Source organism: Scyliorhinus torazame, chromosome 9 (assembly GCF_047496885.1).
Source record: "Scyliorhinus torazame isolate Kashiwa2021f chromosome 9, sScyTor2.1, whole genome shotgun sequence".
NCBI lineage: Eukaryota > Metazoa > Chordata > Chondrichthyes > Carcharhiniformes > Scyliorhinidae > Scyliorhinus > Scyliorhinus torazame.
This window is the reverse complement of record NC_092715.1, coordinates 249,224,132-249,251,900: the sequence shown is the minus strand read 5'-3', so window position 1 is coordinate 249,251,900 and position 27,769 is coordinate 249,224,132. Positions and strand designations below refer to the sequence as shown.

General features: G+C 49.4%; 1 protein-coding gene across 1 annotated transcript in view; it reads left to right on the top strand.

Moving 5' to 3' along the window:
• Positions 1-27,769, top strand: part of chrna8 (cholinergic receptor, nicotinic, alpha 8) — a 488,191-nt gene that overhangs the window by 95,706 nt on the left and 364,716 nt on the right. The window contains exon 2 of the mRNA XM_072517257.1: positions 18,840-18,979. Within this exon, the coding sequence (XP_072373358.1) occupies positions 18,840-18,979 (140 nt within the window). The remainder of the gene's footprint in view (positions 1-18,839; positions 18,980-27,769) is intronic.

Genomic DNA, 27,769 nt, shown 5'->3' with positions numbered 1-27,769 from the left:
CTACTGTTCTCCTTCCATTGCCATTGAGTATCTTTGCGCTTCCTCCGTTATCTCTCCTGGTCTGACAGGAATTCCATTGCTACCTTGGGAAACCCTGTGCCCTCCTAAAACTGAATAGCTATTTTTCCAATGTGCCGTTCCTGCGGACTTCAAATCACTCAGGAGATTTCTGCTCCTGAAGACAATGGTATTGATCACAAAGGAGCAGAGCATCAATATTAAAATTACGCTGAAACTGTGAAGACCATCCTGCAATAATTGGCAGCCACAGATTGTGTCCTGCAATAATTCTGTTTGGGATGTTCATTGAGCAGAGCAAAAAACACTGGGTGGAACTTTCCTAAAAAATGGCAGGACCTTGACAGAAAACTGGCGTGTTTCTCTCCAGAAACACAGCTAGGCTTTCACGCAAGGTCTTTTGACACTTTGTCCAAAACAAAAAGCAGGGCGGGGCCTCATAGAGCCAGGAAGCCCGGCTCCACAGAGATCGATCTCAAAGTGTAGTTCAAGGCAATCCTCAGTCCCCCCCACCCGCCGCCCCCCTCCCTACTCTCCAGACATCAGTACCCCTGGCAGACATGAGAAACACCCTCAACCCTGCAACACAGAGAACCAACCTCCCCCCACCACTCACTGTTAGGGTTACCCCCCCCTCCCCACCACTGCACACGAGGCAAGCATCGGGGCATTATTCCCCCACTCCCATTAATCAACGCCATTGGGTCATCACCAAACCCCAACCCCCCCCACGCCCCCACGCCCCACCACCACTAGCATCTCCAGCATCCCCATATATGGGAACCACTCTCCCCCAACCCTCCATGGTGTTCCATAGCGGCTCTATGTTTGTAATTGATAACAAATTCTTGCTGTGTTTTATGTATGTTAGCTACATTCTTATAATAATCTTTGTTTTGATAAAAGCGTCGAGGGAGTCTGATGAATCACCCCTTGTGTTCATCCTAGCCAAATTCAACATAAAAGTTATAGGTCAGATGAGCTTCAAACACATTGGAGATTCTAAGCCCTGGCCCATAACACGGGTTCCAACGTTTACCGCCATTCCCCCCTACCCAAATCCAGATATTCTCCCTCAGTTGACCACAATTCTGTTGACTGTGGATCTCAATATTATCAGACAATATTATTAACATTCCAGATTGAATCTCTGGAAAGCAATTTCATTTTTTAAGCATTTTAAAATTCCTTCAGCAGCTATGCACAGGTGTTGACCGGTTGTTCCACTGTGCCCTTCCCTTTTTAAGATTCTGTAAATGCGGGCGAGTAGGATATTTTATCAAGAACAACAATACTCCTTTGATGTAATAGGTATGAGGACCGTATATCTTGTCGCAACACACAACAGTGAAACTGGAATCTTTATTAACTTCACCGCTGTAAAATTGATGTTTGAATCAGATTGTCCTTGAGCGTGAACTGGAAATCACTTCAATCCGAATGAAGTTAAAGGAAATAAAAAGCATTTCAAGGTGGTGGTTCAGAAATGATTATACTGCAGATGATGGAATTGTGTGTATGAAATATAAAGTTATTGGCTGTACTTTCTGCTTTCTGGAGCTTAAGCTCTAAAATCCAAGCTTTTGTTTGCACTGAGTGCTGAATTTGGGTGCATTTGAGTGCTATAGTGAGAGTTTGATGACTGAGGGAGTTAAGTGAGGAGGGAGCAAGTTGCTCCTTTCATTTCATTTCCTCAAAGAGCGAGAAGGGAGTTGGGAGTTTACAGAGAGTGCAGCTGACTGGGAGAAGAGTCGGAGGGCGGAGTTTCAGTTGGTCCACAGGCAGCTACATTCTGTAAGGTAAGAAGGGATGGAGACTACGGCAGTTGCATCCACATGTAGGATGTGGGTGGTGAGGGATACCACCGGTGTCCCCGCTGACTACACCTGCGGGAAGTGCACCCAACTCCAGCTCCTCAGAGACTGTTTGAGGGAACTGGAGCTGGAGCTGGATGAACTTCGGATCATCCGGGAGGCAGAAGGGGTAATAGAGAAGAGTTACAGGGAGGTAGCCACATCCAAGGGCAGGACAAGATTAGCTAGGTTACAGTCAGGAGAAGGAAAACAAACGGGCAGACATTGCAGGGATCCCTCATGGCTGTTCCCCTTCAAAACAAGTATACCGTTTTGGATGCTGTTGGGGAGAATGACCTACTGGGGGAAGGTCCTAGCGGCCAGGTCTCTGGCTCTGTGGCTCAGAAGGGAAGGGGGGAGAATAGAAAAGCAATAGTGATAGGAGACTCAATGGTTAGGGGAATAGATAGGAGATTCTGTGGTCGCGATCGAGACTCCCGGAAGGTATGTTGCCTCACGGGTGCCAGGGCCAGGGATATCTCGGATCGAGTCTACAGGATTCTTAAGGGGGAGGGGGAGCAACCAGAAGTCATGGTCACAGAGGCAGCAACGACATAGCTAAGAAAAGGGATGAGGATATAAAAAGTGATTTTAGGGAGTTAGGTTGGAAGCTAAAGAGCAGGACAAGCAGAGTAGTGATCACAGGATTGCTACCGGTGCCACGTGCAAGTGAGGCAAGGAACAGAGAGCGAATGCAGCTGAACACGGGCTACAGGGCTGGTGCGGGAGGGAAGGCTTCAGAAATGTGGATCATTGGGATATCTTTTGGGGAAGGTGGGACCTGTACATGAAGGACGGATTGCACCTAAACTGGAGGGGCACCAATATCCTGGGTGGGATGTTTGATACAGCTCTTCGGGAGGGTTTAAACTAGTTTGGCATGGAGATGGGAATCAGAGCTATAGAGTAGAGGATAGGGTAGCTGTTGAACAGGCAGAAATAGTATGCAGCAAGTCTGTGAGGAAGGATAGACAATTGATAGGGCAAAGTTGCACTCAGTGGAATGGGTTAAAGTGTGTCTGTTTAAATGCAAGGAGTGTCAGGAATAAGGGATATGAACTTAGAACATGGATCAGTACTTGGAACTACGATGTTGTGGCCATTACAGAGACATGGATTTCACAGGGACAGGAATGGTTGTTAGATGTTCCGGGGTTTAGATGTTTTAAGAAGAATAGGGAGGGAGGTAAAAGAGGAGGGTGAGTGTCACTGTTAATTCGGGAGTGCACCACAGCTTCAGAAAAGGAGGTAATTGAGGAGGGTTTGACTACTGAGTCAGTATGGATGGAAGTCAGAAACAAGAAAGGAGCAGTCAATTTATTGGGAGTTTTCTATAGACCCCCCATAGCAGCAGAGAGATGGAGGAACAGATTGGGCAGCAGATATTGGAAAAGTGCAGAAGTAACAGAGTTGTTGTCATGGGTGACTTCAACTTCCCTAATATTAACTGGAACCTTCTTAGTGCAAATGGTTTGGATGGAGCAGATTTTGTCAGGTGTGTACAGGAAGGATTCCTGACTCAATATGTAGATAGGCCGACTAGGGGGGAGGCCATATTGGACTTGGTGCTCGGCAACGAACCAGGCCAGGTGTCAGATGTCTCGGTGGGAGAGCATTTCAGTGATAGTGACCACAACTCCTTGACCTTTACCATAGTAATAGAGAGGGATAGGAACACACAGTATGGGAAGGTATTTGATTGGGGGAGGGGAAATTACACTACTATTAGACAGGAGTCGAGGAGCATAAAGTGGGAACAATTGTTCTTGGGGAAATGCACAACAGCAATGTGGGGATTGTTTAAGGAGCACTTGCTGTGAGTGCTGAATAGTTTATGTCTCACTGAGACGAGGAAGGAATGATAAGGGGATGGAGCCTTGGATGACAAGAGAAGCGGAGCTTCTTGTCAAGAGGAAGAAGGAAACTTACATAAAGTTGAGGAAGCAAGGATCTGACTCGACTCGAGAGGGGCCAGGAAGGAACTCAAAAATGGACTGAGGAGAGCTAGAAGGGGGCATGAAAAAGCCCTGGCGGGATGGATTAGGGAAAACCCCAAGGGGTTCCACACTTACGTGAGAAATAAGAGGATGATCAGAGTGAGAGTAGGGCTGATCAGGGATAGTGGAGGGAACTTGTGCCTAGAATCTGAGGAGATGGAGGAGGCCCTAAATGAATGCTTTGCTTCAGTATTCACTAGAGAGAGGGACCTTGTTGCCCATGAGAACAGTGTGAACCAGGTTAATAGACTCAAACAGGTTGATATTAATAAGGAGGATGTGCTGGTAATTTTGAAAAGCATTAGGATAGATAAGTCCCCTGGGCCTGACGGGATATACCCAAGGTTACTACGGGAAGCGAGGGAGAAGATTGCTGCGCCGTTGGCGATGATCTTTGTGTCCTCACTCACCACTGGAGTAGTACCGGATGATTGGAGGGAGGCGAATGTTGTTCCCCTATTCAAGTAAGGGAATTGGGAAATCCTTGGTTATTACAGAACCATCAGCCATCAGTCTGTGGTGAGCAAAATATTGGAAAGGGTTCTGAGAGATAGGGGGTGGGATTCTCCAAAATGGAGGCAGAGTGTCCACGCAGTTGTGAACGCCGTCGCGTTTCACGACGGCGCGGAACGGGCGCGGGCACTGCCGATTCTGGCCCACACAGAGGGCCAGCACGGCGCTGGAGTGGTTCACGCCGCTCCAGCCTACCGATCCAGCGCCAACTGGGCGCCGCACCAACCCGCGCATGCACAGTGGCGCCGCGCATGCACAGAGGTGCCGCGCCAACCCGCGCATGCACAGTGGCGCCGCGCATGCACAGTGGCGCCGTGTCAACCCTCGCATGCACAGTGGCGCCGCGCCAACCCGCGCATGCACAGTGGCGCCGCACCAAACCGCGCATGCACAGTGGCGCCGCGCCAACCCGTGCATGCACAGTGGCGCCGCGCCAACCCGCGCATGCACAGTAGTGCCGCGCAAGCACAGAGGCGCCACGCCAACCCGCGCATGCACAGTGGTGCCGCGCCAACCCGCGCATGCACAGTGGCGCCACGCCAACCCGCGCATGCACAGTGGTGCCGCGCCAACCCGCGCATGCACAGTGGCGCCGCGCAAACCCGCGCATGCACAGAGGCGCCACACCAACCCTCACATGCACAGTGGCACCGCGCCAACCCGCGCATGCACAGTGGTGCCGCGCCAACCCGCGCATGCACAGTGGTGCCGCGCCAACCCGCGCATGCACAATGGCGCCGCGCCAACCTGCGCATGCACAGTGGCGCTGTGTCAACCCTCGCATGCACAGTGGCGCCGTGTCAACCCTCACATGCACAGTGGCGCCGCGCCAACCCGCGCATGCACAGTGGCGCCGCGCCAACCCGCGCATGCACAGTGGCGCCGCGCCAACCCGCGCATGCACAGTGGCACCGCGCCAACCCGCGCATGCACAGTGGCGCCGTGCCAACCCGCGCATGCACAGTGGCGACGCGCCAACCCGCGCATGCACAGTGGCGGCGTGTCAGCCATCGCATGCACAGTGGCGCCGCGCCAACCCGCGCATGCACAGTGGCAGCGTATCAGCCATCGCATGCACAGTGGCACCGTGTCAACCCTCACATGCACAGTGGCGCCGCGCCAACCCGCGCATGCACAGTGGCGCCACGCCAACCCGCACATGCACAGTGGCGCCACGCCAACCCGTGCATGCACAGTGGCGCCACACCAACCCTCACATGCACAGTGGCGCCGCGCCAACCCGCGCATGCACAGTGGCGCCGCGCCAACCCGCGCATGCACACTGGCGCCGCGCCAACCCGCGCATGCACAGTGGCGCAGCGCCAACCCGCGCATGCACAGTGGCGTAGCGCCAACCCGCGCATGCACAGTGACGCCGCGCCAACCCGCGCATGCACAGTGGCGCCGTGCCAACCCGCGCATGCACAGTGGCGCCGCGCCGACCCGCGCATGCACAGCGGCGGCGTGTCAGCCATCGCATGCACAGTGGCGCCGTGTCAACCCTCACATGAACAGTGGCGCCGTGCCAACCCGCGCATGCACAGTGGCGCCGCGCCAACCCGCACATGCACAGTGGCGCCATGCCAACCCGCACATGCACAGTGGCGCCGCGCCAACCCCGCACATGCACAGTGGTGCCGTGCCAACCCGCGCATGCACAGTGGCGCCGCGCCAACCCGCGCATGCACAGTGGCGCCACGCCAATCCGCACATGCACAGTGGCGCCACACCAACCCTCGCATGCACAATGGCACCACGCCAACCCGTGCATGCAAAGTGGACTTCCCCAACGCGCCGGCCCCGACGCAACATGGCGTGGGGATTCAGGGGCCGGTTGCGTAACAAAATAGGGTCGGGGCTGGAGAGGCTGGCCCACCGATCGGTGGTCCCCGATCGCGGGCCTGACCCCATCGGATGCCCGTCACAGTGAAGGAGCCCCCCTCCTACCCCCACATGCTGCCCCCCCCCCCGACCCTGCACGCAGAGTTCCTGCTGGCTGCGAGCAGGTGTGGACGGCGCCGGTGGGACTCTGCTGTTTCCGCGCAGCCGCTCAGCCCATCAAGGCCGGAGAATCAGCGGCCCAGCCACGGGCAGCGGCCTGCGACCGGCGCCGCGTCAAACACACCGCCGCAAGTGGCGCCAATTCTCCGCTCCTCGGAGAATCGCGTGCCGGTGTCAGGGCGGCGTGGCGAGGTTGCGCCGATTATCCGGCCCAGCGCGGGGCTTGGAGAATCCCACCCAGGATTTATGATTATTTAGATAAACATAGTTTGATTTAAGATAGTCAGCATGGCTTTGTGAGGGGCAGGTCATGCCTCACATACCTCATTCAATTCTTTGAGGATGTGATGAGACATCAGTGGATGTGGTGTATATGGATTTCAGTAAGGCATTTGATAAGGTTCCCCATGGTAGGCTCATTCAGAAGGTTAGGGGGAATGGGATACAGGGAAATTTCCTGTCTGGATAAAGAATTGGCTGGCCGAAAGAAGAAACCGGGTGATAGTGGATGGAAAGTATTCTGCCTGGAGGTCGGTGACCAGTGGTGTTCTGCAAGGATCTGTTCTGGGACCTCTGCTCTTTGTGGTTTTTATAAATGGCTTGGATGAGGAAGTGGAAAGGTGGGTTAGTAAGTTTGCAGATGACAAGAAGGTTGGTGGAGGTGTAGATAGTGTTGAGGGTTGTTGCAGGTTACAACAGGACATTGACAGGATGCAGAGCTGGGCTGAGAAGTGGCAGATGGAGTTCAACCTTGAGAAATGTGAAGTGATTCATTTTGGAAGGTCGAATTTGAATGCTGAATACAGGGTTAAAGGCAACATTCTTGGAGGAAAAGAGGTATCTTGGGGTCCATGTACATAAATCCCTCAAAGTTGCCACCCAGGTTCATAGGGTTGTTATGAAAGCGTATGGTGTGTTGGCTTTCATTAACAGGGGGATTGAGTTTAAGAGCCGCAAGGTTTTGCTGCAGCTTTATAAAACTCTAGTTCGACCACACTTGGAATATTGTGTCCAGTTCTGGTCGCCTCATTATAGGAAGGATGTGGATGCTTTGGAGAGGGTACAGAGGAGATTTACCAGGTTGCTGCCTGGACTGGAAGGCATGTCTTATGAAGAAAGGTTGAGGGAGCTAGGGCTTTTCTCACTGGAGCAAAGAAGACAGAGAGGTGACTTGATGGAGGTGTACAAGGTGATGAGAGGCATGGATAGAGTGGATAGCCAGAGACTTTTCCCCAGGGTGGAAATGGCTGTCACGAGGGGACATAATTTCAAGGTGATTGGAGGAAGGTATAGGGGCGATGGCAGAGGTAGGTTCTTTACACAGAGAGAGTGGTGGGTGTGTGGAATGCACTGCCAGCAGAGGTGGTGGAGTCAGAGTCATTAGGGACATTTAAGCCACTCTTAGACAGGCACATTGGGTAGCATGGTGGTACAGTGGCTAGTACTGATGCCTACGGCACTGAGGACCCGGGTTCGAATCCTGGCCCTGGGTTACTGTCCATGTGGAGTTTGCACATTCTCCCCGTGTCTGCGTGGGTTTCACCCCCACAATCCAAAGATGTGCAGGGTAGGTGGATTGGCCACGCTAAATTGCCCCTTAATTGGAAAAAATAATTGGGTACTCTAAATTTAAAATAAATAAATAAATAAAGACAGGCACATGGACAGCAGTAAATTGAAGAGGTGTAGGTTATGTTGATCTTAGATTCGGAGAAATGGTCGGCACAACATCGTGGGCTGAAGGGCCTGTACTGTGCTGTACTGTTCTATGTTCTATGTTCTAATCCACTTAAAACCAATCTCTTAGGTGAAGCATTGCCCACCTCATGTCCTCTTCTCTGGCCTGGTGAGATTTCTTGTTTAATTGCACTCCTGTAAAGCACTTTGGGATTCTCCACTCCGTTTAAAGGCACCATGCAAATGCAAGTTGGTGATACACACTTTGAGCACTGATTTTAGGAAAATATCAAAAGAGATTAATTTTGATGAGAGATTTGAATTTATCTTAATGCTCAAGTCCTTTAAATGAGTCGTGCTGTTATTTTGTAGGAGGGCACTTAGTCAGGTCATTTAAAGTACATTTTTCATTAGGTTTAATAGCTCTCGTGTGTTGTTCGAAAAGTAGATCATAATTCATCTTGCTAACTATTAATCAACTTTGTCATAAAATGGCAGGCCTCATTAAATGGAGATTTTTCAGGCTGCGGTACTGCTGAGCCTCGGGGCATGGGTGGCGGGGGGCTTGTTTCATTTCCATTTATGTAGAACGGTTCCAACGTAAGCATAGAAAGAATGACATTTTGCTGATGCTACACTCGCGGTGAGGGTCAATGCAGGATACTGCAGCACAACATGGACAGAGTGAGATGGTAGGTGGTACAGATAGCTAATCCACAGGATGTGAAAGATTACATTTTGGGAATGGGATGTGACACGGAATAGGTTCCAATGGCAAACACCTCATTGAAAACTGGCAATGCATTTCCCCGTAGCCCACTGGGAAAACAATCTCGGACCACGAGGCTGAAAATGCCGACTACGACCTGTCTTGGATAGGCTCCCGGAGACACTGGTGCCCGATATGTTGGGATTTTCCGTTGGGGTGTTACAAAATCCTTGGCCAGTACAGGGTCAATTCCAACCCCAGCTGCCCTGGAGTCGCAATACGGTTGAAATTAACTTCCATATTTAAAATACCAGAGTCTGCGGCAGCCCAATATCTACTGTCACCAGGTTTGTAAATTTAAACACAATTAACTTTATTATTTACAGTAACTATCATTAACTAGGCAGCAAATACAACTGGTTGACTGCTATATAATCTCTAACCCCCTCACTCCCCTGAACTCGCCACACCCTTTAAGCATACACACACAGACAAACAAACTCAGAGGGGAAAGAGAATCTGTACATCTTAGTGCCTCAGTTGGGCTTTGCCACCCTTTACAAATAATTTTGCATGTCCCCCTGTGCTTCAGAATCCTTTTGGTAATATGGAAATCACAGTGGTTAGCACAGTTGCTTCACAGCTCCAGGATCCTAGGTTCGATTCCTGGCTTGGGTCACTGTCTGTGCGGAATCTGCACGTTCTCCCCGCGTCTGTGTGGGTTTCCTCCGGGTGCTCCGGTTTCCTCCCATAGTCCAAAGATGTGCGGTTAGGTGGATTGGCCATGCTAAATTGCTCTTAGTGTCCAAAAAATGTTGAGTGGGTGTTACTGGGTTAGGGGGATAGGGTAGACACGTCGGCTTCAGTAGGGTGCTCTTTGTAAGGGCCGGTGCAGATTCGCTGGGCCAAATGGCCTTCTGCATTGTAAATTCTATGAATAACGTTTCTTAAGCATTATTTTTTCCCCCAGAAATTCATGTTACCTTTTGTTATATTCTTCATCTCCCGATATTTGTTATCTCACCTTTTAACAAAGATCCTAATGTCTTCCCCACTATTGATGTTAAACAGTTTATAATTCCCTGGGTTAGTTTGATTTTCCTTTTTGAAGTTTGCAAATACCTTTGTTGTCTGTCAGTCCTCTGGAGCTGTACTTTATCTACATTTTCTTGTATCAATGGTGACTAGTGCTTCTTGTATCTCCTCCATTCATTCTTTAATTATCTGAATTTGCATTCCACCTGGACCTCAGAACTTGTCCCCTTTAAGATTGATTGGTTTGTTTCGTACTTCCTTTCTTTTTATATGCAAAACAAGTGTGATGTTACAATTGTCATCTTCTGGTAGGATTTCACATTTGGCAGCCTCGTCAGTGAAATCCGAAGCAAAGTATCTATTCAGTGTCCCTCGCTGGCCAGCATTGGCCTTTGGGACCACCCTAAAGGTCCCCAATGTGGCCCCGTGCATTTAATGTATCAATTCAGCAGCCAGGCAAATCATCAATTTCACTGACTGCTTGGTGGAAAGGGGAAACAAGCTTATAATGATGTCCTGCTGTTATATTTGAATGGACCCCTGTTGCATCTGCTTTGTCAGATTTCCTCTGCATTACAATGCCCTCCCAAAGAGTTCCTGACCTCAAACCGTATGAAGGAAGAATTGCTATCTGTTGTAAAATTGCAGGAGATCTGTGATGCAGTGTTTGCACCCCTACCTCTGGGCTAGAAGCTCCGTGTTCAGGTCCTACTTCAGGACTTGATGACCATGGAGGGTGCATTCATAATGTAGCCAAACGGGTTGATTATCAGCTTGTAAACCCTTCCAATGCTAACCTGATGGTAAGAGCTGGAGAGTTTCCCCTACAGCTCAACTGCAGAAGGCAACGGCAAACCACTCCAATACTTTGTCAAGCATAATCATGGACCAATCCAGTGTAAATCCATAGTTGCCAATGCCCTCTTTTGGCATGGAGGAGGGTGGGGAGTAAGGTTACAAATGCATGAGCGGCACAGTGGCGCAGTGGTTCTCACTGTAGCCTCATGGCGTTGAGGACGTGGGTTCAGTCCCGGCCCTGGGCCACTATCCATGTGGAGTTTGCATATTCTCCCCTTGTCTGCATGGGTCTCAGCCCCACAACTCAAAGATGTGCAGGATATGTGGTTTGGCCACACTAAACTCCACAATAATTGGAAAAATCTTTTTAAAAGTTTACAAATGCATCCATGAAGATTCCCTCTGGTTTATATTCATTGTGAAATTATAAGCACAGTAATTTTGAACACAATTATGATTTTGTCAGGAATATTGACCAAAATAAATGGAATTTTCCAAATGTTAGGCAAGTGAAGTTCGATTAGAATGGTCTGCACTTTGGACAACCTGAGTGCATGGTGAATTTTAGATTTCCATGGCACCTCAGATCAACATTGAGAGTAAGCTTTCTCCTTGTTGATCCAGCAACCCAAGATGTCGCTTCATTCAATGTGCTACATTGTGCCACGTATCGAAGGTTGTTGAGATCTTGGCAGCAGTTCTGAATGTTGTGAAATCCCAGTTCTAATGGGTTATCAAGGGGATCGTGTCAAGTAGAGTGCAGGTTCTTAGCCTGAGGAAGCACAACTCTTCAGTCAGTGGCAAAATGACAATGACAGATGGTTAATGTTTCTGCAAAGCCGTCAGCCAACGTTGAATAGTGGAGATTTGGGAATCATTGAACATTTTTTAGTATGCTCTGATAACTGTCAAAGTGAGCTTCTGATGAATCGAATTTAATTGAGGTACACATGAATGCATAACCCAATGAATTATGCCTCAGGAACAGCTTGGGATTTAAACAGAAAGGCAGACTTTCGTGAAGGAAATAGCCATCTCATTTGTTGAGGCTGAATGTATGGCCGGTGTGAGAGTTGAACAAGTACTTTATTATGAAAGTGTTTCCTCTTTAAATATATTGATTGAGTCCTAATGTATGAAACAGGCTTGGAAGTGATGTGTCACTTTGAATCCTTTCAATGTTTTCTTTTTTTTCCAATTAAGGGGCAATTTAGCGTGCCCAATCCACCTACCTGCACATCTTTGGGTTGTGGGGGGTGAGACCCACGCAGACATGGGGAGAATGAGCAAACTCCACACTGACAGTAACCCGGGGCCGGGGTCGAACTCGGGTCCTCAGCGCTGTGAGGTAGCAGTGCTAATCACTGCGCCACCGTGCTGCCCAATGTTTCAGAATTAAAACCTTTGTGAGCTTTTAAAAATGTTAACAAATATGACTTCCGGTTGCGGCTATGCAGAGCTAAGTCGCATGTTCGGCAGCTCCCGCAAGAAACTAACTTTGGGGCTCTTTTTAGGGCCCCCGACAGTACTTTTTCGACGATTCCCAGTGTGGGAAGGAGACAGCAATATTCCCCCGGCACTGTATGGATTGAACCAGGAGTGGAGCGGTGCAAAAAGTGGAATTGGAGCAGAGAAAGGTGCCAGGGAGGAAGACCATGATGGCGGTGGGTGGAGAGCAGGCAGCGTGGGCGCAGTGGTCACAGGAGCAGCAGGAGTTTCTCCAGCGCTGCTTCACGGAGCTGAAGGCAGAGCTGCTGGAGCCAATGAAGGCGTCAATTGACAAGCTGCTTGAGACTCAGACGGCCCAAGTGGCAGCGATCCGGGAGGTCCGGCAAAAGGTCTCGGAGAATGAGGATGAGATCTTGGGCCTGGCGGTGAAGGTGGAGGCACACGAGGCGCTCCATAAGAAATGGCAGGCGAAGTTCGAGGACATGGAGAACCGGTCGAGAAGAAAGAATCTGCGGATTCTGGGTCTCGTGGAGGGGCTGGAAGGATCGGATGTCGGCACCTACGTGGTCACCATGTTGAACACGCTGATGGACGCGGGGGCCTTCCAGGACCCCCTGGAGCTGGAGGGGGCCTATCGAGTGCTGGCGAGGAGGCCCAAGCCTACCGAGCCACCGCGGGCGGTGCTGGTGCGGTTCCATCGTTTCGTGGACAGAGAATGTGTCTTAAGGTGGGCCAAGAAAGAGCGGAGCAGCAGGTGGGAGAATGCAGAGGTCCGGATTTATCAGGACTGGAGCACGGAGGTGGCTAAGAAGAGGGCCAGGTACAATAGGGCTAAGGCGGTGCTGCATCGGAGAGGGGTGAAGTTCGGCATGTTGCAGTCAGGGCGACTGTGGGTCACCTACAGGGACCATCACCATTACTCCGAGACACCGGAGGAGGCGTGGACCTTTATTCATGCCAAAAAGCTGGACTTGGATTGAGGGCTGGGGACGAGGGGATGCTGAGGAGGGATGGTTGGGACTGTTGTGTCGTGTTTTGGGAGGATTGTGCGGTTGGTTGGGCAATGTTTCTTCTCTGTCTGCCAGGTGGGTTCGTAGGGGGGGGGGCAGGTAAAAGCCTGTGGGCGTCGGTGGCTGGCAATGGAGATGGGGCCCTGTGGGGGAGGGGGAGGCCTGAGCAGGGGGAATTGGGACTGGGCCTGGAAAGGGGCGGGGAGCCCTCTGATCCGACTGATAACCTGGAATGTAAGAGGCCTGAACGGGCCAGTCAAACGGGCCGTGTGTTCGCGCACCTGAAGGGGCTGAAGGCAGATGTGGTCATGCTCCAGGAAACGCATCTGCGCGTGGCAGATCAGGTAAGGCTAAGAAAGGGGTGGGTAGGACAGGTGTTCCATTCGGGGTTGGATGCAAAAAATCAGGGGGTGGTGATTTTGGTGGTGAAGCGGGTGTCGTTTGAGGCGTTGAGCATCGTGGCAGACAATGGATGTAGGTATGTGATAGTGAGTGGTAAGCTGCAGGCGGTATGGGTGGTCTTGGTAAGTGTATACCCCCCGAATTGGGACGATGTGGGGTTCATGCGGCGCATGTTGGGCCGGATCCCGGACTTGGAGACAGGGGTCCTGATAATGGGGGGGGGGACTTCAACACGGTGCTGGATCCGGCATTGGATCGCTCTAGGTCTAGGACGGGCAGGAGGCCGGCGGCGGCCAAGGTGCTGAGGGGGTTTATGGACCAGATAGGAGGAGTGGATCCGTGGAGGTGTGCGAGGCTGGGGGCCAGGGAATTCTCATTCTTCTCCCATGTTCATAAGGCCGACTCCCGGATTGACTTTTTTGTAATGAGCAGGGCGCTGATTCCGAGGGTGGAGGACACGGAATATTCGGCAATAGCCATCTCTGACCATGCTCCGCATTGGGTGGACCTCGAGCTGGGGGAGGAGAGGGACCAGCGCCCACTGTGGCGCTTGGAGGTGGGGTTGTTGGTGGACGAGGAGGTGAGCAGGCGGGTCCGGGGGTGTATAGAAAGGTACCTGGAGGCCAATGATAATGGGGAGGTGCAGGTAGGGGTGGTCTGGGAGGCGCTGAAGGGGGTGATCAGGGGTGAGTTGATCTCCATTTGGGCCCACAGAGAGGGGAAGGAGAGGAGAGAGAGGGAGAGGCTAGTGGGGGAGATGGTAAGGGTGGCTAGGAGGTATTCAGAGGCCCCCGAGGAGGGACTACTCAAGGAGCGACGGAGCCTCCAGGCTGAGTTCGACCTGTTGACCACCAGGAAGGCGGAGGTACAGTGGAGGAAGGCGCAAGGGGTGGTGTACGAGTAGGGAGAGAAGGCTAGCCGGATGCTGGCACACCAACTTCGGAAGCGGGAGGCAGCGAGGGAGATCGGGGGAGTTAGGGATGGAGGGGGGAGCGCGGTCCGAAATGCGGTGGGTATTAATGGGGTCTTCAGGGACTTTTACGAGGGTCTGTATCAGTCTGAACCGCCATCGGAGATGGGATCGCTTTCTGGACCGGCTGAGGTTCCCGAGGGTAGAGGAGGGGCAGGTGGCTAGGCTGGAGGTGCCGGTTGGGTTGGAGGAACTGGTCAAGGGACTGGGGAGTATGCAGGCGGGGAAGGTACCGGGGCCAGATGCGTTCCCGGTGGAATTCTATAGGAAGTACGTGGACCTGTTGGGCCCGCTGCTGGTAAGGACTTTCAACAAGGCAAGGGAGGGGGGGTGTCCTGCCCCCGACGATGTCTAGGGCGCTGATTTCGCTAATTCTGAAGCGGGACAAGGACCCTGTACAGTGCGGATCGTATAGGCCGATTTCACTCCTTAATGTGGATGTGAAACTGCCAGCAAAGGTATTGGCCATGAGGATTGAGAACTGTGTTCCGGGGGTCATAACCGAGGATCAGATGGGTTCTGTGAAAGGGAGGCAGTTGAATACTAACGTGCGTAGCCTCCTGAATGTAATTATGATGCCGGCGGTGGAGGGGGAGGCGGAGATAGTGGTGGCTATGGACGCGGAGAAGGCCTTTTATAGGGTGGAGTGGGGGTACCTGTGGGAGGTGTTGAGGAGGTTTGGGTTCGGGGAGGGGTTCGTCAGCTGGGTGAGGTTGCTGTACGAGGCCCCGGTGGCGAGTGTGGTCACTAACAGGAGGAGGTCGGAATATTTCCGGCTATATTGAGGGACGAGGCAGGGGTGTCCTCTATCCCCCCTGCTCTTTGCACTGGCGATTGAGCCCCTGGCCATTGCTTTGAGGGAGTCTAGGAACTGGAGGGGGTTGGTGTGTTGGGGGGGGGGGGGGGGGGAGAGGAGGAACACCGGGTATCGTTGTATGCGGACAATCTGCTATTGTATGTGGCGGACCCGGTGGGGGGAATGCCGGAGGTGATGTGGATCCTTCGGGAGTTTGGGGATTTGTCCGGGTATAAGCTTAACATTGGGAAGAGCGAACTGTTCATGGTGCACCCAGGAGACCAGGAAAGGGGGATTGGTGAGCTTCTGCTAACAAGGGCAGAAAGAAGTTTTAGATACCTGGGGGTTCAGGTGGCTAGGAGCTGGGGGGCCCTGCATAAGCTCAACTTAACGAGGCTGGTGGAGCAAATGGAGGAGGAGTTCAGAAGGTGGGATATGCTGCCGCTCTCCCTGGCTGGTAGGGTGCAGTCGGTTAAAATGACGGTGCTCCCGAGGTTTTTGTTTTTGTTTCAGTGTCTCCCCATCCTGGTCCCTAAGGCTTTCTTTAAGCGGGTTAACAGAAGTATTATGGGGTTCATATGGGAGAAGAAGACCCCGAGGGTGAGAAGGGTGTTCTTGGAGCAGAGCAGGGTCAGATGGGGGGGGGGGGGGGGGTTAGCATTGCAAAACTTATGTGGGTACTATTGGGCCGCCAACGTGGCGATGATACGTAAGTGGGTAATGGAGGGGGAGGGGGTGGGATGGAAGAGGCTGGAGATGCCGTCCTGTGTGGGCACGAGCCTGGGGGCGCTGGTGACGGCACCGCTGCCGCTTCCTCCGACGAGGTACACCACGAGCCCGGTGGTAGCGGCGACCCTCAAAATCTGGGGGCAATGGAGACGCCACAGGGGGGAGGTGGGGGCTTCGGTGTGGTCCCCGATATGGGAGAACCATCGGTTTGTCCCGGGGAAAATGGATGGGGGGGGTTCCTGAGTTGGCACAGGGCAGGTATTAGGAGGATGAGGGACCTGTTCATAGACGGCAAGTTTGCGAGCCTTGGGGAGCTGGAGGAGAAATTTGGGCTCCCCCCGGAAATGCTTTCAGATATATGCAGGTAAGGGGGTTCGTTAGGCGACAGGTGGTGGAGTTTCCGCTGCTGCCGGCGCGCAGGGTCCAGGACAGGGTGCTTTCGGGGGTGTGGATTGGAGAGGGTAGGATCTCGGCAACTTATCAGGTGATGCAGGAGGAGGAGGAGGCCTCGGCGGAAGAGTTAAAAGGTGGGTGGGAGGAGGAGCTGGGGAGGAGATCGACGAGGGTATGTGGGTGGATGCCCTGGGAAGGATAAACTCTTCCTCCTCTTGCGCGAGGCTCAGCCTGATACAATTTAAGGTGCTGCACAGGGCGCACATGACCGGGGCAAGGCTAAGCCATTTTTTTGGGAGTGAGATCAGATATGCGAGGTGTTCGGGGAGCCCAGCAAACCACACCCACATGTTCTGGGCATGTCCAGCGTTGGAGGAGTTCTGGAGGGGCATAGCGAGGATGGTGTCAAGGGTAGTGAATTCCAGGGTTAGGCTTAGCTGGGGGCTCGCAATATTTGGGGTGTCGGACGAGCCGGGAGTGCAGGAGGCGAAAGAGGCCGGTATTCTGGCCTTTGCGTCCCTGGTAGCCTGGCGAAGGATTCTGCTTCAGTGGAAGGATGCGAGGCCCCCAAGCGTGGAATCCTGGATTAACGACATGGCACGGTTTATTAAATTGGAGAAGGTGAAATTTGCCTTAAGGGGATCTGTGCAAGGGTTCTTCAGGCGGTGGCAGCCGTTCCTAGACTTCCTGGCGGATCGTTAGGAGATGGTCAGCAGCAGCAACTGGGCGGGGGGGGGGGGTAAGTTTGTGTCTGGTAGGGGATGCACTATTGTTTACTGTTTAACATTTATTTGTTTATTTATGCACTTTTGTTCTTGTTGTTTTATCATTGGTGTAAAGGGGGGGGGGGGTTCTATTTGTCTGTTGTGATTATCTGTGGAACATTTTGAATAAAAATTAAGTTAACAAAAATTGATAATGGAATGAGTCATTGATTGATGGAAGAGATTTGAAATATTTGTGATATACTAATGCTCAATAAAATCATAATGTTCAATAAATAGCTTAAAAAATAAAATGACTGCTGCATTTTCTGTCCAGACATAGTGCGCAATTTTCCCATCGGACATCCAAGTGCCGACGCCGGAGTGAAAACCGGAGTGTTTCACTCCGGCGTCGGAGCCCGCTCCCAGCCCCCTATTTTCCCGCCCCCGGGGGGCTAGGAGCGGCGTCGCGTAATTTACGCGTGCCGGGCATTGGCACCACGTAAAGGCGGCGCCGTGTAAATGATGCGGCCGGCGCCGTGTAACTGGCGTCACCCGTGCATGCGCTGGTTGGCCGGCGCCAACCCACGCATGCGTGCTTGCCGTCCTCCCCGAGGCCGCCCCGCAAGAAGATGCCAGATGGATCTTGCGGGGCGGCGGAAGAAATTAGGTCCTCCTTCAGAGAGGCCAGCCCGCCGATCGGCGCAGGAACACCCCCCCCCCCCCCCCACAGGCCGCCCCCCCAGCATTCCTGCGCTGTTCTCGCCGGCAGCAGCCAGGTGTGGACGGCGCCGGTGGGAACCCGTCGTGTTGGGCAGACCGCACGGCCCATCTGGGCCGGAGAATTGCCGCTTGCCCGTTGCAAAAGATGAGCGGCGATTCTCCCAGCGGCCAGCCGTGATTCTCGCCGCGCCGGTTTTGGGGGGGCTGGGAGAATCGCGTCTGGGTGGCGTGGCGGGCCACGCGCGGCGCCCCGGCGATTCCCCCACCTGGCATGGGGGGGAAGAATTCAGCCCCATAATCTTTGAAGGTTGGGAATGGAAACATTTCCTAGAGCTTTGGTTCACAACTTTGATCTCCACAAGTAAATGCATCAAGGACATCCTTTACATCCTTTTTATCTGCATTGGTTACTATGCCATTGATGTGAGTATTTTGGCCCTGATGGGTGGTTAGAGTTCGGAAGGGGTGAAAATTGAAAAAAACACATTTGCATTGCAACACTGCCAAATGCAACCATTAATGAAAACTTCACCCAGCAAGTCTGATATCCAGTAAAATTGACTTTTTGTATTGGTAATGACACAGGATTTGTACAATTTAGCATGTCATGATTTTATAATTTTGTATTGTTATGATCATAAGTGTGCAGTAAGAATTTAATTGAGTATTTTTGAAAAAAGATACATGTTGTCAAAGCTTTTGGCCTTGCACACATCAGACTACCAAATGCCAAGGGAACAACAGTTTATACTTCATGAGAAGAGGGTGGTGATTGTTTGGCAAGTGCTACCAAACTGTTCTACCGAACTATAATTTAATTGCTGTTTGGCATTTTAATATTTTTATATAAAATTATAAATTTTATACATTTTAACATTTTAGTGACCACATCGCAGTTAGCAATGGTTTCCCCAAGACACGCGTATTTTTTACTACAAAGCGAAGTTTCCAAGACATCTTGGGAAAATAACTTTGGATGTCCAGAGACATTATTCATTTGTATGTGGCGTGGTAATGAGTGAATGAAAATTGACAGTTTTCTTATTTTTTTTCTGCATGGAGATTCTCAGCAGGGTGAATACCAAAGAAAACTCTACAGGGACTTGATGAAAAACTATAATCGTTTGGAGCGTCCTGTACTGAATGAGTCGCAGCCATTGGTTGTTGATCTCGGGGTGACCTTTATTCAGATAATTGATGTGGTGAGTCGGAGATTAACAATATTTATTTGGTTCGTGTTTAGACCTCATTGTTGTCACACATTGAAGAGGCAACTGCTACTTGTAGGCTTTGTGACCATAAAATCAATAATGCCTAATGTCAGCTTAGCTCAGGCTATATGACGTTCATTTTTGAGTCAGAAGGCAATGGATTCAAGTTCCACTCGAAGGCTTAAGGAGGGAATCTAGTGACATTGGAATTGATGATCATTATCAAATAGATCTTTAGCACCTCATTCAAAGAGCTAAGAACTCTTTCTTCTGATCTCAACCAACATTCCTCCTTCGAGCAACAATGGCTAAAACAGTTTGAAACTATGATAGTTCCAGTTCGGACCCTCGCGGTTACACATTTAGGCCAAACATTCATTCATTCAAATTTGAGGAGATGTGATCATATGCAATTGGCAACATGTATTGGGGTGAAATGGGAGAGAGCTGACACCCATGCCTGTGTTCCAGCAGTGTTTAGCAATCTCAATATAGCTTAGGTTCAGACTCGGGGCAGCCGAGTGTATACGACTCATCTGTTCCACTGCCTTAACTAACTGAGTCATGGAGGGAGAAGAAAATTATTTATTTGACAATTCAATATAAATAGCCTATTCTGTGGCATTTTCTGTCACAACATCCAGTCAGGTTGATGTGAGTGACATGAAAGGTCATACTTTTGCGGCAGGCTGTGTTCTTCTGAGGTTGAAGATTAACTAATGTTGTTCAGTCAGAATATGAGGACCTTCACTGTGTATCTCACCAGTGTTATACCTGACCTTGATTCTGACATTGGTTATCAGAAGTAGGAGCACATTCTATTTCCTAACAGTGCACATCCTTCTCTTAATGAATAAAATCCCTCATGAACACCTGGGGTCTTGTCTTCAGTGTGCAACAGAAGTCTAGCTCTATCAAATAGGATCTGTCAGGGGTCAAGCCTGCTTTTGTACCTCAACGATTCCAGCTTATATTTTAATGCTGGAACACTGTTCATTTCTGGATGACCATTGTTCCAGCAATATATGCGCTGTCAACCTTAAGCCGTAATTTTAAAATATTTAAGTGAAAGTTTCATTTCTCCAACTGGAAAATAAGCCTGGAAAAGAACAGGCGAGAGGAGGAACCAGAGACTGATAGCAGCACCTAAAAGTGAAACTCCACCAGTGCCTCCAGAGCGGATCGACAGCATTCTGAGAGAGATCAGTGTGATATCACAGGAAAGCAGATAGTTGATCGGTCGACCTGAGAATTTTTCTCATTTATCTTTCAAATCCTGGGTAATTAAAAAAATTGTAACGTTTTGTTAATGGTAGAAAGATTTACTGATAACATTGAAGCTTATTAGGTTGACTGGCAAATATTTCCTATTCATCTTAGTGAGGGAATTTCAATCGGGGTAAGGAGAACATTTATTGAAATACTAAGAATATAAGCACAAGCAGTACTACAGACATCAATTAAAATTGGATCAGTAAAATAATTAATTAATTTTAATGTGACACATGAGGGTGGGAAATTTACCTGGACAATGTTGCAGGAGGTGGTCACACCATTAGGATAGGGTCTGTGACTAATGTAAGACATTGATATATGTTATGTTTCATATTTGTGGCTGTAATGTTATTGAAAACCCTGGTTTAAAATACATACAGGCAGTATGACTGCTAAAGCTATAATTAAGGTGTTGTAATAATTCATTCCAAGCTTACTTTGTTACAGATAAAGGGTTAATGGAACATTGTTTATATTTTGTATGGTTATCAGGAGTTTAGAGTATTTATGAGGGACTGTCTTTAGTCCTACCCAAGCAGATCACGGAACGTAGTGGGAAAGAGACGATGATGTAGTCAATAGGAGGAGCCAGGTCTGTCTGGAGCATTGCAGTCTATTGTAAGATTTTATGTTGAACAGCAGTTTTCCATAGGATTTGAGTCTGACAAGATTGAAGTGTACTGGATCTGCTCCTCTAAAGTATCTACACCGCTAAGCAAGTAACCTGTTTATTAACTTTACTTATAAGTGGCATTTGAACTGCATTGGGTTGCTTAATTGGAATTAGTAGCAAGCATAGATACTAATTTTAAGTTTCCCCTTTTATTGAAGAACTGTTCAACTGATACTTCTAAAACTATTTATTTGATGATAATGTTGTTAATTATGTGCTTAAATTAAAGTTTGTTTTAACATAAAAGATACCTATTAGTCAGAGCCATCACTCCTGGGGTGAAGTATCCTTTCTTCACAGTTTTAGAAATAGAGGGTGTCATGGTGGCGCAGTGGTTAGCACTGCTGCCTCATGGCACTGAGGACCTGGGTTTGATCCCGGCCCTGGGTCACTGTCCACGTGGAGTTTGCACATTCTCCCAGAGTCAATTTGGGTCTCACCCCCACAACCCAAAACGATATGCAGGGTAGGTGAATTGGCCACGCTAAATTGCCCCTCAATTGGGAAAAGAAATTGGATACTCTAAAATTTAAAAAGTTTTACAAATAGAAATATTGTTTGAGATTTTCATCTGGTATCTGAACAGAAGTTGGGGGTCTGGTCCGGTTTCCTTTTTAAAAATAAATTTAAGAGTACCCAATTCATTTTTTCCAATTACGGGGCAATTTAGCGTGTTCAATCCACCTACCCTGCACATCTTTGGGTTGCGACGCGAAACCCACACAAACACAGGGAGAATGTGCAAACTCCACACGGACAGTGACCCAGAGTCGGGATCGAACCTGGGACCTCGGCGCCGTCAGACTGCTGTGCTAACCCACTGCGCCACCGTGCTGCCCCTGGTCCGGTTTCCTAACAGATGATCTGATTTGGTCCATTGTTAGGGAAAGGAGGGTAAGACTGAGAATTAAGCAGATGTGGGGATCGAGAAAGTAGATGCGGAGGAGTCTCAGCATTTGCAATGTCCAACAGGGCCAAGATTCCTGCAGCCTGTGTGGCTGAAAGTGAGGGCTGCAGAGTGGATGAGTAAACTGACTTCCACCATGGTTACAGGAAGCCACTCAAGCAGGAGGAGTTGAATGGAATGTAGTGGTAGTAGCAGACAGTGTAGTCTAGGGGACAACACCGTCCTCTGTAGCTAAGAGCACCAGTCCAGACGGCTGCCAGGGTTACAAGGTCTGCGGCATCTGCTCTGGGCTGGAGATGAGCTTGCAGTAGGGATGCAGGGGTGGGGGGCTTTGGGGGAGGGGGGGGGGTGTTCCGGTTGTTGTGGTTCACATGGATAACAACAACATAGATAAGGCTAGGAAAGAGGTTCTGCTTAGAGAATATGAGCAGTTAGGGACTAGATTAAAAAGCAAACCTCAAAGACAATGATCCCCCTTCTGTGCCACAAGCAAACTGGAGCGGGAGAAATAGGGTTAAAAAGTTAAAAGCGTGGCTCAACGATTTTATCCATGGGACACTAACACCCATATTGGGGAAAGTGGAAGCTGTGCTGTTGGGATGGCCTTCACTTGAATCGCGTTCTGATGATTCATATAACTAAGGTGGTAAAGAGAGCGTTAATCTAAATACGGGGAAGAGGGATCAGGTGAAGGAAGATGTCACAAATTAAAGAGAGGACAAGTGTGGGAAACCACTGTTGCACTTATATTAGGTGATGTAATGTAGGACCTGTACTACAGGTTCGCCGGTAGTCCCTGCCTGCTGGCTCCGCCCAGTAGGCGGAGTATAAATACACGTGTCCTCCATTCAGCAGCCATTTCACCAGCTGCTGTGGGAGGCCACACATCTTTGAGCAATAAAGCCTCAGCTGTATCCAACTCTTGTCTTTGTTCAATTGATCGTGCATCAACAAGGCGAAAGAGCAAGGTAGCAATAAAGGAATTGACAATCCAAGTACGGCAGGAAGGGGCAAATTGTACAAAATTAGGAATAGAGTGGTAGAAGCATACAGCACTAATAATCTCGCACCTATCCAGGCAGGTAGGATCAAGGAAAACCCAAAAGCTTTCTATAGGTATGTCAGGAATAAGCGAATGACTAGGGAAAGAATAGGACCAGTCAAGGACAGGGATGGGAAGTTGTGTGTGGAGTCTGAAGAGATAGGCAAGATACTAAATAAATATTTTTCGTCAGTATTCACTCAGGAAAAAGATAATGTTGTGGAGGAGAATACTGAGACCCAGGCTATTAGAATAGATGGCATTGAGGTACGTAGGGAAGAGGTGTTGGCAATTCTGGACAGGCTGAAAATAGATAAGTCCCCAGGGCCTGATGGGATTTATCCTAGGATTCTCTGGGAGGCCAGGGAAGAGATTGCTGGACCTTTGGCTTTGATTTATATGTCATCATTGGCTACAGGAATAGTGCCAGAGGACTGGAGGATAGCAAATGTGGTCCCTTTGTTCAAAAAGGGGAGCAGAGACAACCCCGGCAACTATAGACCGGTGAGCCTCACGTCTGTGGTGGGTAAAGTCTTGGAGGGGATTATAAGAGACAAGATTTATAATCATCTAGATAGGAATAATATGATCAGGGATAGTCAGCATGGCTTTGTGAAGGGTAGGTCATGCCTCACAAACCTTATCGAGTTCTTCGAGAAGGTGACTGAACAGGTAGACGAGGGTAGAGCAGTTGATGTGGTGTATATGGATTTCAGTAAAGCGTTTGATAAGGTTCCCCACGGTAGGCTATTGCAGAAAATACGGAGGCTGGGGATTGAGGGTGATTTAGAGATGTGGATCAGAAATTGGCTAGCTGAAAGAAGGCAGAGGGTGGTGGTTGATGGGAAATGTTCAGAATGTAGTTCAGTTACAAGTGGCGTACCACAAGGATCTGTTCTGGGGCCGTTGCTGTTTGTCATTTTTATCAATGACCTAGAGGAAGGCGCAGAAGGGTGGGTGAGTAAATTTGCAGACGACACTAAAGTCGGTGGTGTTGTCGACAGTGTGGAAGGATGTAGCAGGTTACAGAGGGATATAGATAAGCTGCAGAGCTGGGCTGAGAGGTGGCAAATGGAGTTTAATGTAGATAAGTGTGAGGTGATTCACTTTGGAAGGAATAACAGGAATGCGGAATATTTGGCTAATGGTAAAGTTCTTGGAAGTGTGGATGAACAGAGGGATCTAGGTGTCCATGTACATAGATCCCTGAAAGTTGCCACCCAGGTTGATAGGGTTGTGAAGAAGGCCTATGGAGTGTTGGCCTTTATTGGTAGAGGGATTGAGTTCTGGAGTCAGGAGGTCATGTTGCAGCTGTACAAAACTCTGGTTCGGCCGCATTTGGAGTATTGCGTACAGTTCTGGTCACCGCATTATAGGAAGGACGTGGAGGCTTTGGAGTGGGTGCAGAGGAGATTTACCAGGATGTTGCCTGGTATGGAGGGAAAATCTTATGAGGAAAGGCTGATGGACTTGAGGTTGTTTTCGTTGGAGAGAAGAAGGTTAAGAGGAGACTTAATAGAGGCATACAAAATGATCAGGGGGTTAGATAGGGTGGACAGTGAGAGCCTTCTCCCGCGGATGGAAATGGCTGGCACGAGGGGACATAGCTTTAAACTGAGGGGCAATAGATATAGGACAGAGGTCAGAGGTAGGTTCTTTACGCAAAGAGTAGTGAGGCCGTGGAATGCCCTACCTGCAACAGTAGTGAATTCGCCAACATTGAGGGTATTTAAAAGTTTATTGGATAAACATATGGATGATACTGGCATAGTGTAGGTTAGATGGCTTTTGTTTCGGTGCAACATCGTGGGCCGAAGGGCCTGTACTGCGCTGTATCGTTCTATGTTCTATGTTCTATCCATTCAAAACCCATTTTCCAGCCCTTTGTCCATAGTCTTGTCTCCTATGATGTTTCAGGTGCTCATCTACATTCTTCTTAAATGTCCCACCAGTACCACCTTTCAGTCAGTAAGTTCCAGATCCCCACCACCCTCTAAGTGAAAACATTTTTCTTCAAATCCCCTCAAACTCTCCTTCCACTTACCTTAAATCTATGCCCCCTGGTTATTGACCCCTCTCAGGGGACATGTTACTTCCTGTCTACTCCATCGATGTTCCTTATAATTTTGTACACCTCGATCAGGCCTCCCCTCAGTCTTCTTTGCTCTAAGCAAATAACCCCAGCGTAACCAGATTCTCTTCATAGCTAAAATACTGAAATATTGTGCTAGAAATAAGACTAATAGATCAACCTTCTTCCACCACGGGCAGCATGGTGGGTTAGCACTGCAGCCTCACGACGCCAGGTTCGATCTCAGCTCTGGGTCACTGTCCATGTGGAGTTTGCACATTCACCCCGTGTATGCGTGGGTTTCGCCCCCACAACCCAAAAATGTGCAGTAGGCTAGGTGGATTGGCCACGCTAAATTGCCCCTTAATTGGAAAAAATGAATTGGGTACATTAAATTTTTTTTTAAAAACCTTCTTCCACCACAGGTAGGTAACCTTGCATATTCTTCTCCATTTTGTCTCTCATGTACACGTAAAACTGATTCACATGTACCAGCTGCTTTTCAAATGCTGGCTGTTCTTCAGCCTATTCCAGAATTTCCTGTTTGTATTTGACAGTGATGTCAGCTGGAAAGTTATGTCCGGATCATGATGTTGGGCAAATATAACAGAACACTTTCTCCCTTGTATTTGCAGACAGGTTGTATCTGGGGACTCAGGTCTTGTGCTGCATTTTTTAAAAAGAGGCTGGCTTCTAAAACCAAACATAGTCTACACACCTGCAGATTTACCTTTCGCAATTTAATTCTGCAATCAGGAGCAGACTCAAAGTTGGCCAGGTCCATACTTCGAAGCTGTGTCTATTTTAGTCGATCATCAGTAATTGCATGGGAAGAGGTGGAATGAGCCAGTGACATGTTTTGGGGGAAGTTACGGGACAGCATGGAGCACAGTACACTCTAAAGGCCTTTGGAAAAATAAGCGGAGTGTAACAAAACAAAACATAATAATTGATGTGTTGACCAGAATTGCACAATTGATGTTTGTAAAGAAAATATCTATCTAACCAGGAACTGTCAAGATGTCCAATGGAATAAACTGTAATTCGTTTACGCCCTTACAAAAGTGGCACTGCAAACCCCATTTGTTACCACAGCTTGCATTATAAAATAGATCCTATGGTGCTAAGCAAGAAACAAATGCCATGCCGTAAAAACAGAGATTAGAGGAACTGACTGAAAGGCTGAAACCTTTTTGAGTAAGCGCAAGAAGTGGGCAGACGAAGGCATTTAAGGAAAGAGTTCCAGGATTGAAGATTTAATGCCAAGGAAGCCAACGGTAGGATGGAAAGGATTTGTACCGTTAATAATAATCTGCCCAGCGCAGTAACCATCTACAATCACAGCCCTCGTTGGGACAACCAACAAGCCGGTCCCTGTTTTGGCCGGCTTTTATGCTCAGTTCTAACAAGTTCCAGATGGGTGGGCCTCCACCCCCCAACCTGGGAAGTTTGGACTTGACGTGCGCCACGGGGAGATCGACAATGGTTTTGCCGCGGGCCTTGTGGGGGTTATGAAAAAAGTCAAGGTGCATTGGGGTGGAGTGAGTTTCTGCCATCATGATTCCTGGTATAGCAAAGGGAAAAGGGGACACACAAAGTCAGAGAATAGAAGGGGGCAGTGGGTGGGAAAGATACAAAGTTGAAGGTACAAATTTTCCCCAGGTGACCCCACCATTACTGGCACCCGTTTCTCATAGGCTGAGGACTTGAATCTCTGGAATGCCTCTCTCTGTCTTGGCCCATTCCCGTTTATTTCAGCTATTTTCTCCCACGGATCAAAAAGAGGGCATTGTGAGTCGCACGTTTGATGGGTCAGGGGGCCTATAACAGGTGGCATGTGTGGGCACCGCACCTGGAAACGAAGGGGTTATGCTGGTGGATGCCACGGAATTTTGAGGAAGAAACACAAAGATCGAATGTAGGGAGAGTGCGAGGTGTCCAGTCAATTGGGGGAGGAGGGGGTTTGGGAATTTGAGGGGTTGTGGGCGGAACTGATGCCAGGAGAGAGATGGTAATTTACCCATGCACCTTATTGGAGATCGTTGGTATTCTTCTGACAGTGGACGGCTGTCAATGCCTCCCAGGTGGCATTGCTGATCCTGCTGCTGATCCTCCGACCCCCTCAGGGGAACAGGGTACCCCGCCTCTCATCCACAGCGTCGAGAAGTCTTGTGAGGTTGACATCTCCAAAGCAAGAAGCAGCGGTGTGCACTGCCATGCTTGAGTGTCGACTGGCAGTGAGTGCTGAGGGAGCATTAAAAGTAGCTCCGTTGTTAGCGGGCAGCTGCTGAGGCGCGTGTCAGACAAATTAGACAGAGAGGGGACCAGTAATGTTGAGAATCTCGTGGGGGCTCATTTTTGGCACTAAGTGTTGTTGAATACAGGCTGTGATCTCTCCAATGTGGCCATCTTAAATCTCCCTACCAAAAGCGCCCAAAACTTGACTTTAACTTTGGTCTGGTGAATGGCAACCTATATCAATGCATTAGTGACAGGGACTCTTAGATGTAGAATCACTTTAGGTGGAGCTAAGAGACAGCAATGAGCAGCAAATATTTTTTAAAATATAAATTTAGAGTAGCCAATTATTTTTATTTTTCCAATTAAGGGGCAATTTAGCATGGCCAATCCACCCTGAATATAGAACATACAGTGCAGAAGGAGGCTATTCAACCCATCGAGTCTGCACCGACCCACTTAAGCCCTCACTTCCACCCTATCCCCGTAACCCAACAATCCCTCCTAATCGTTTTGGTCACTAAGGGCAATTTATCATGGCCAATCCACCTAACCTGCATGTTTTTTGACTGGGG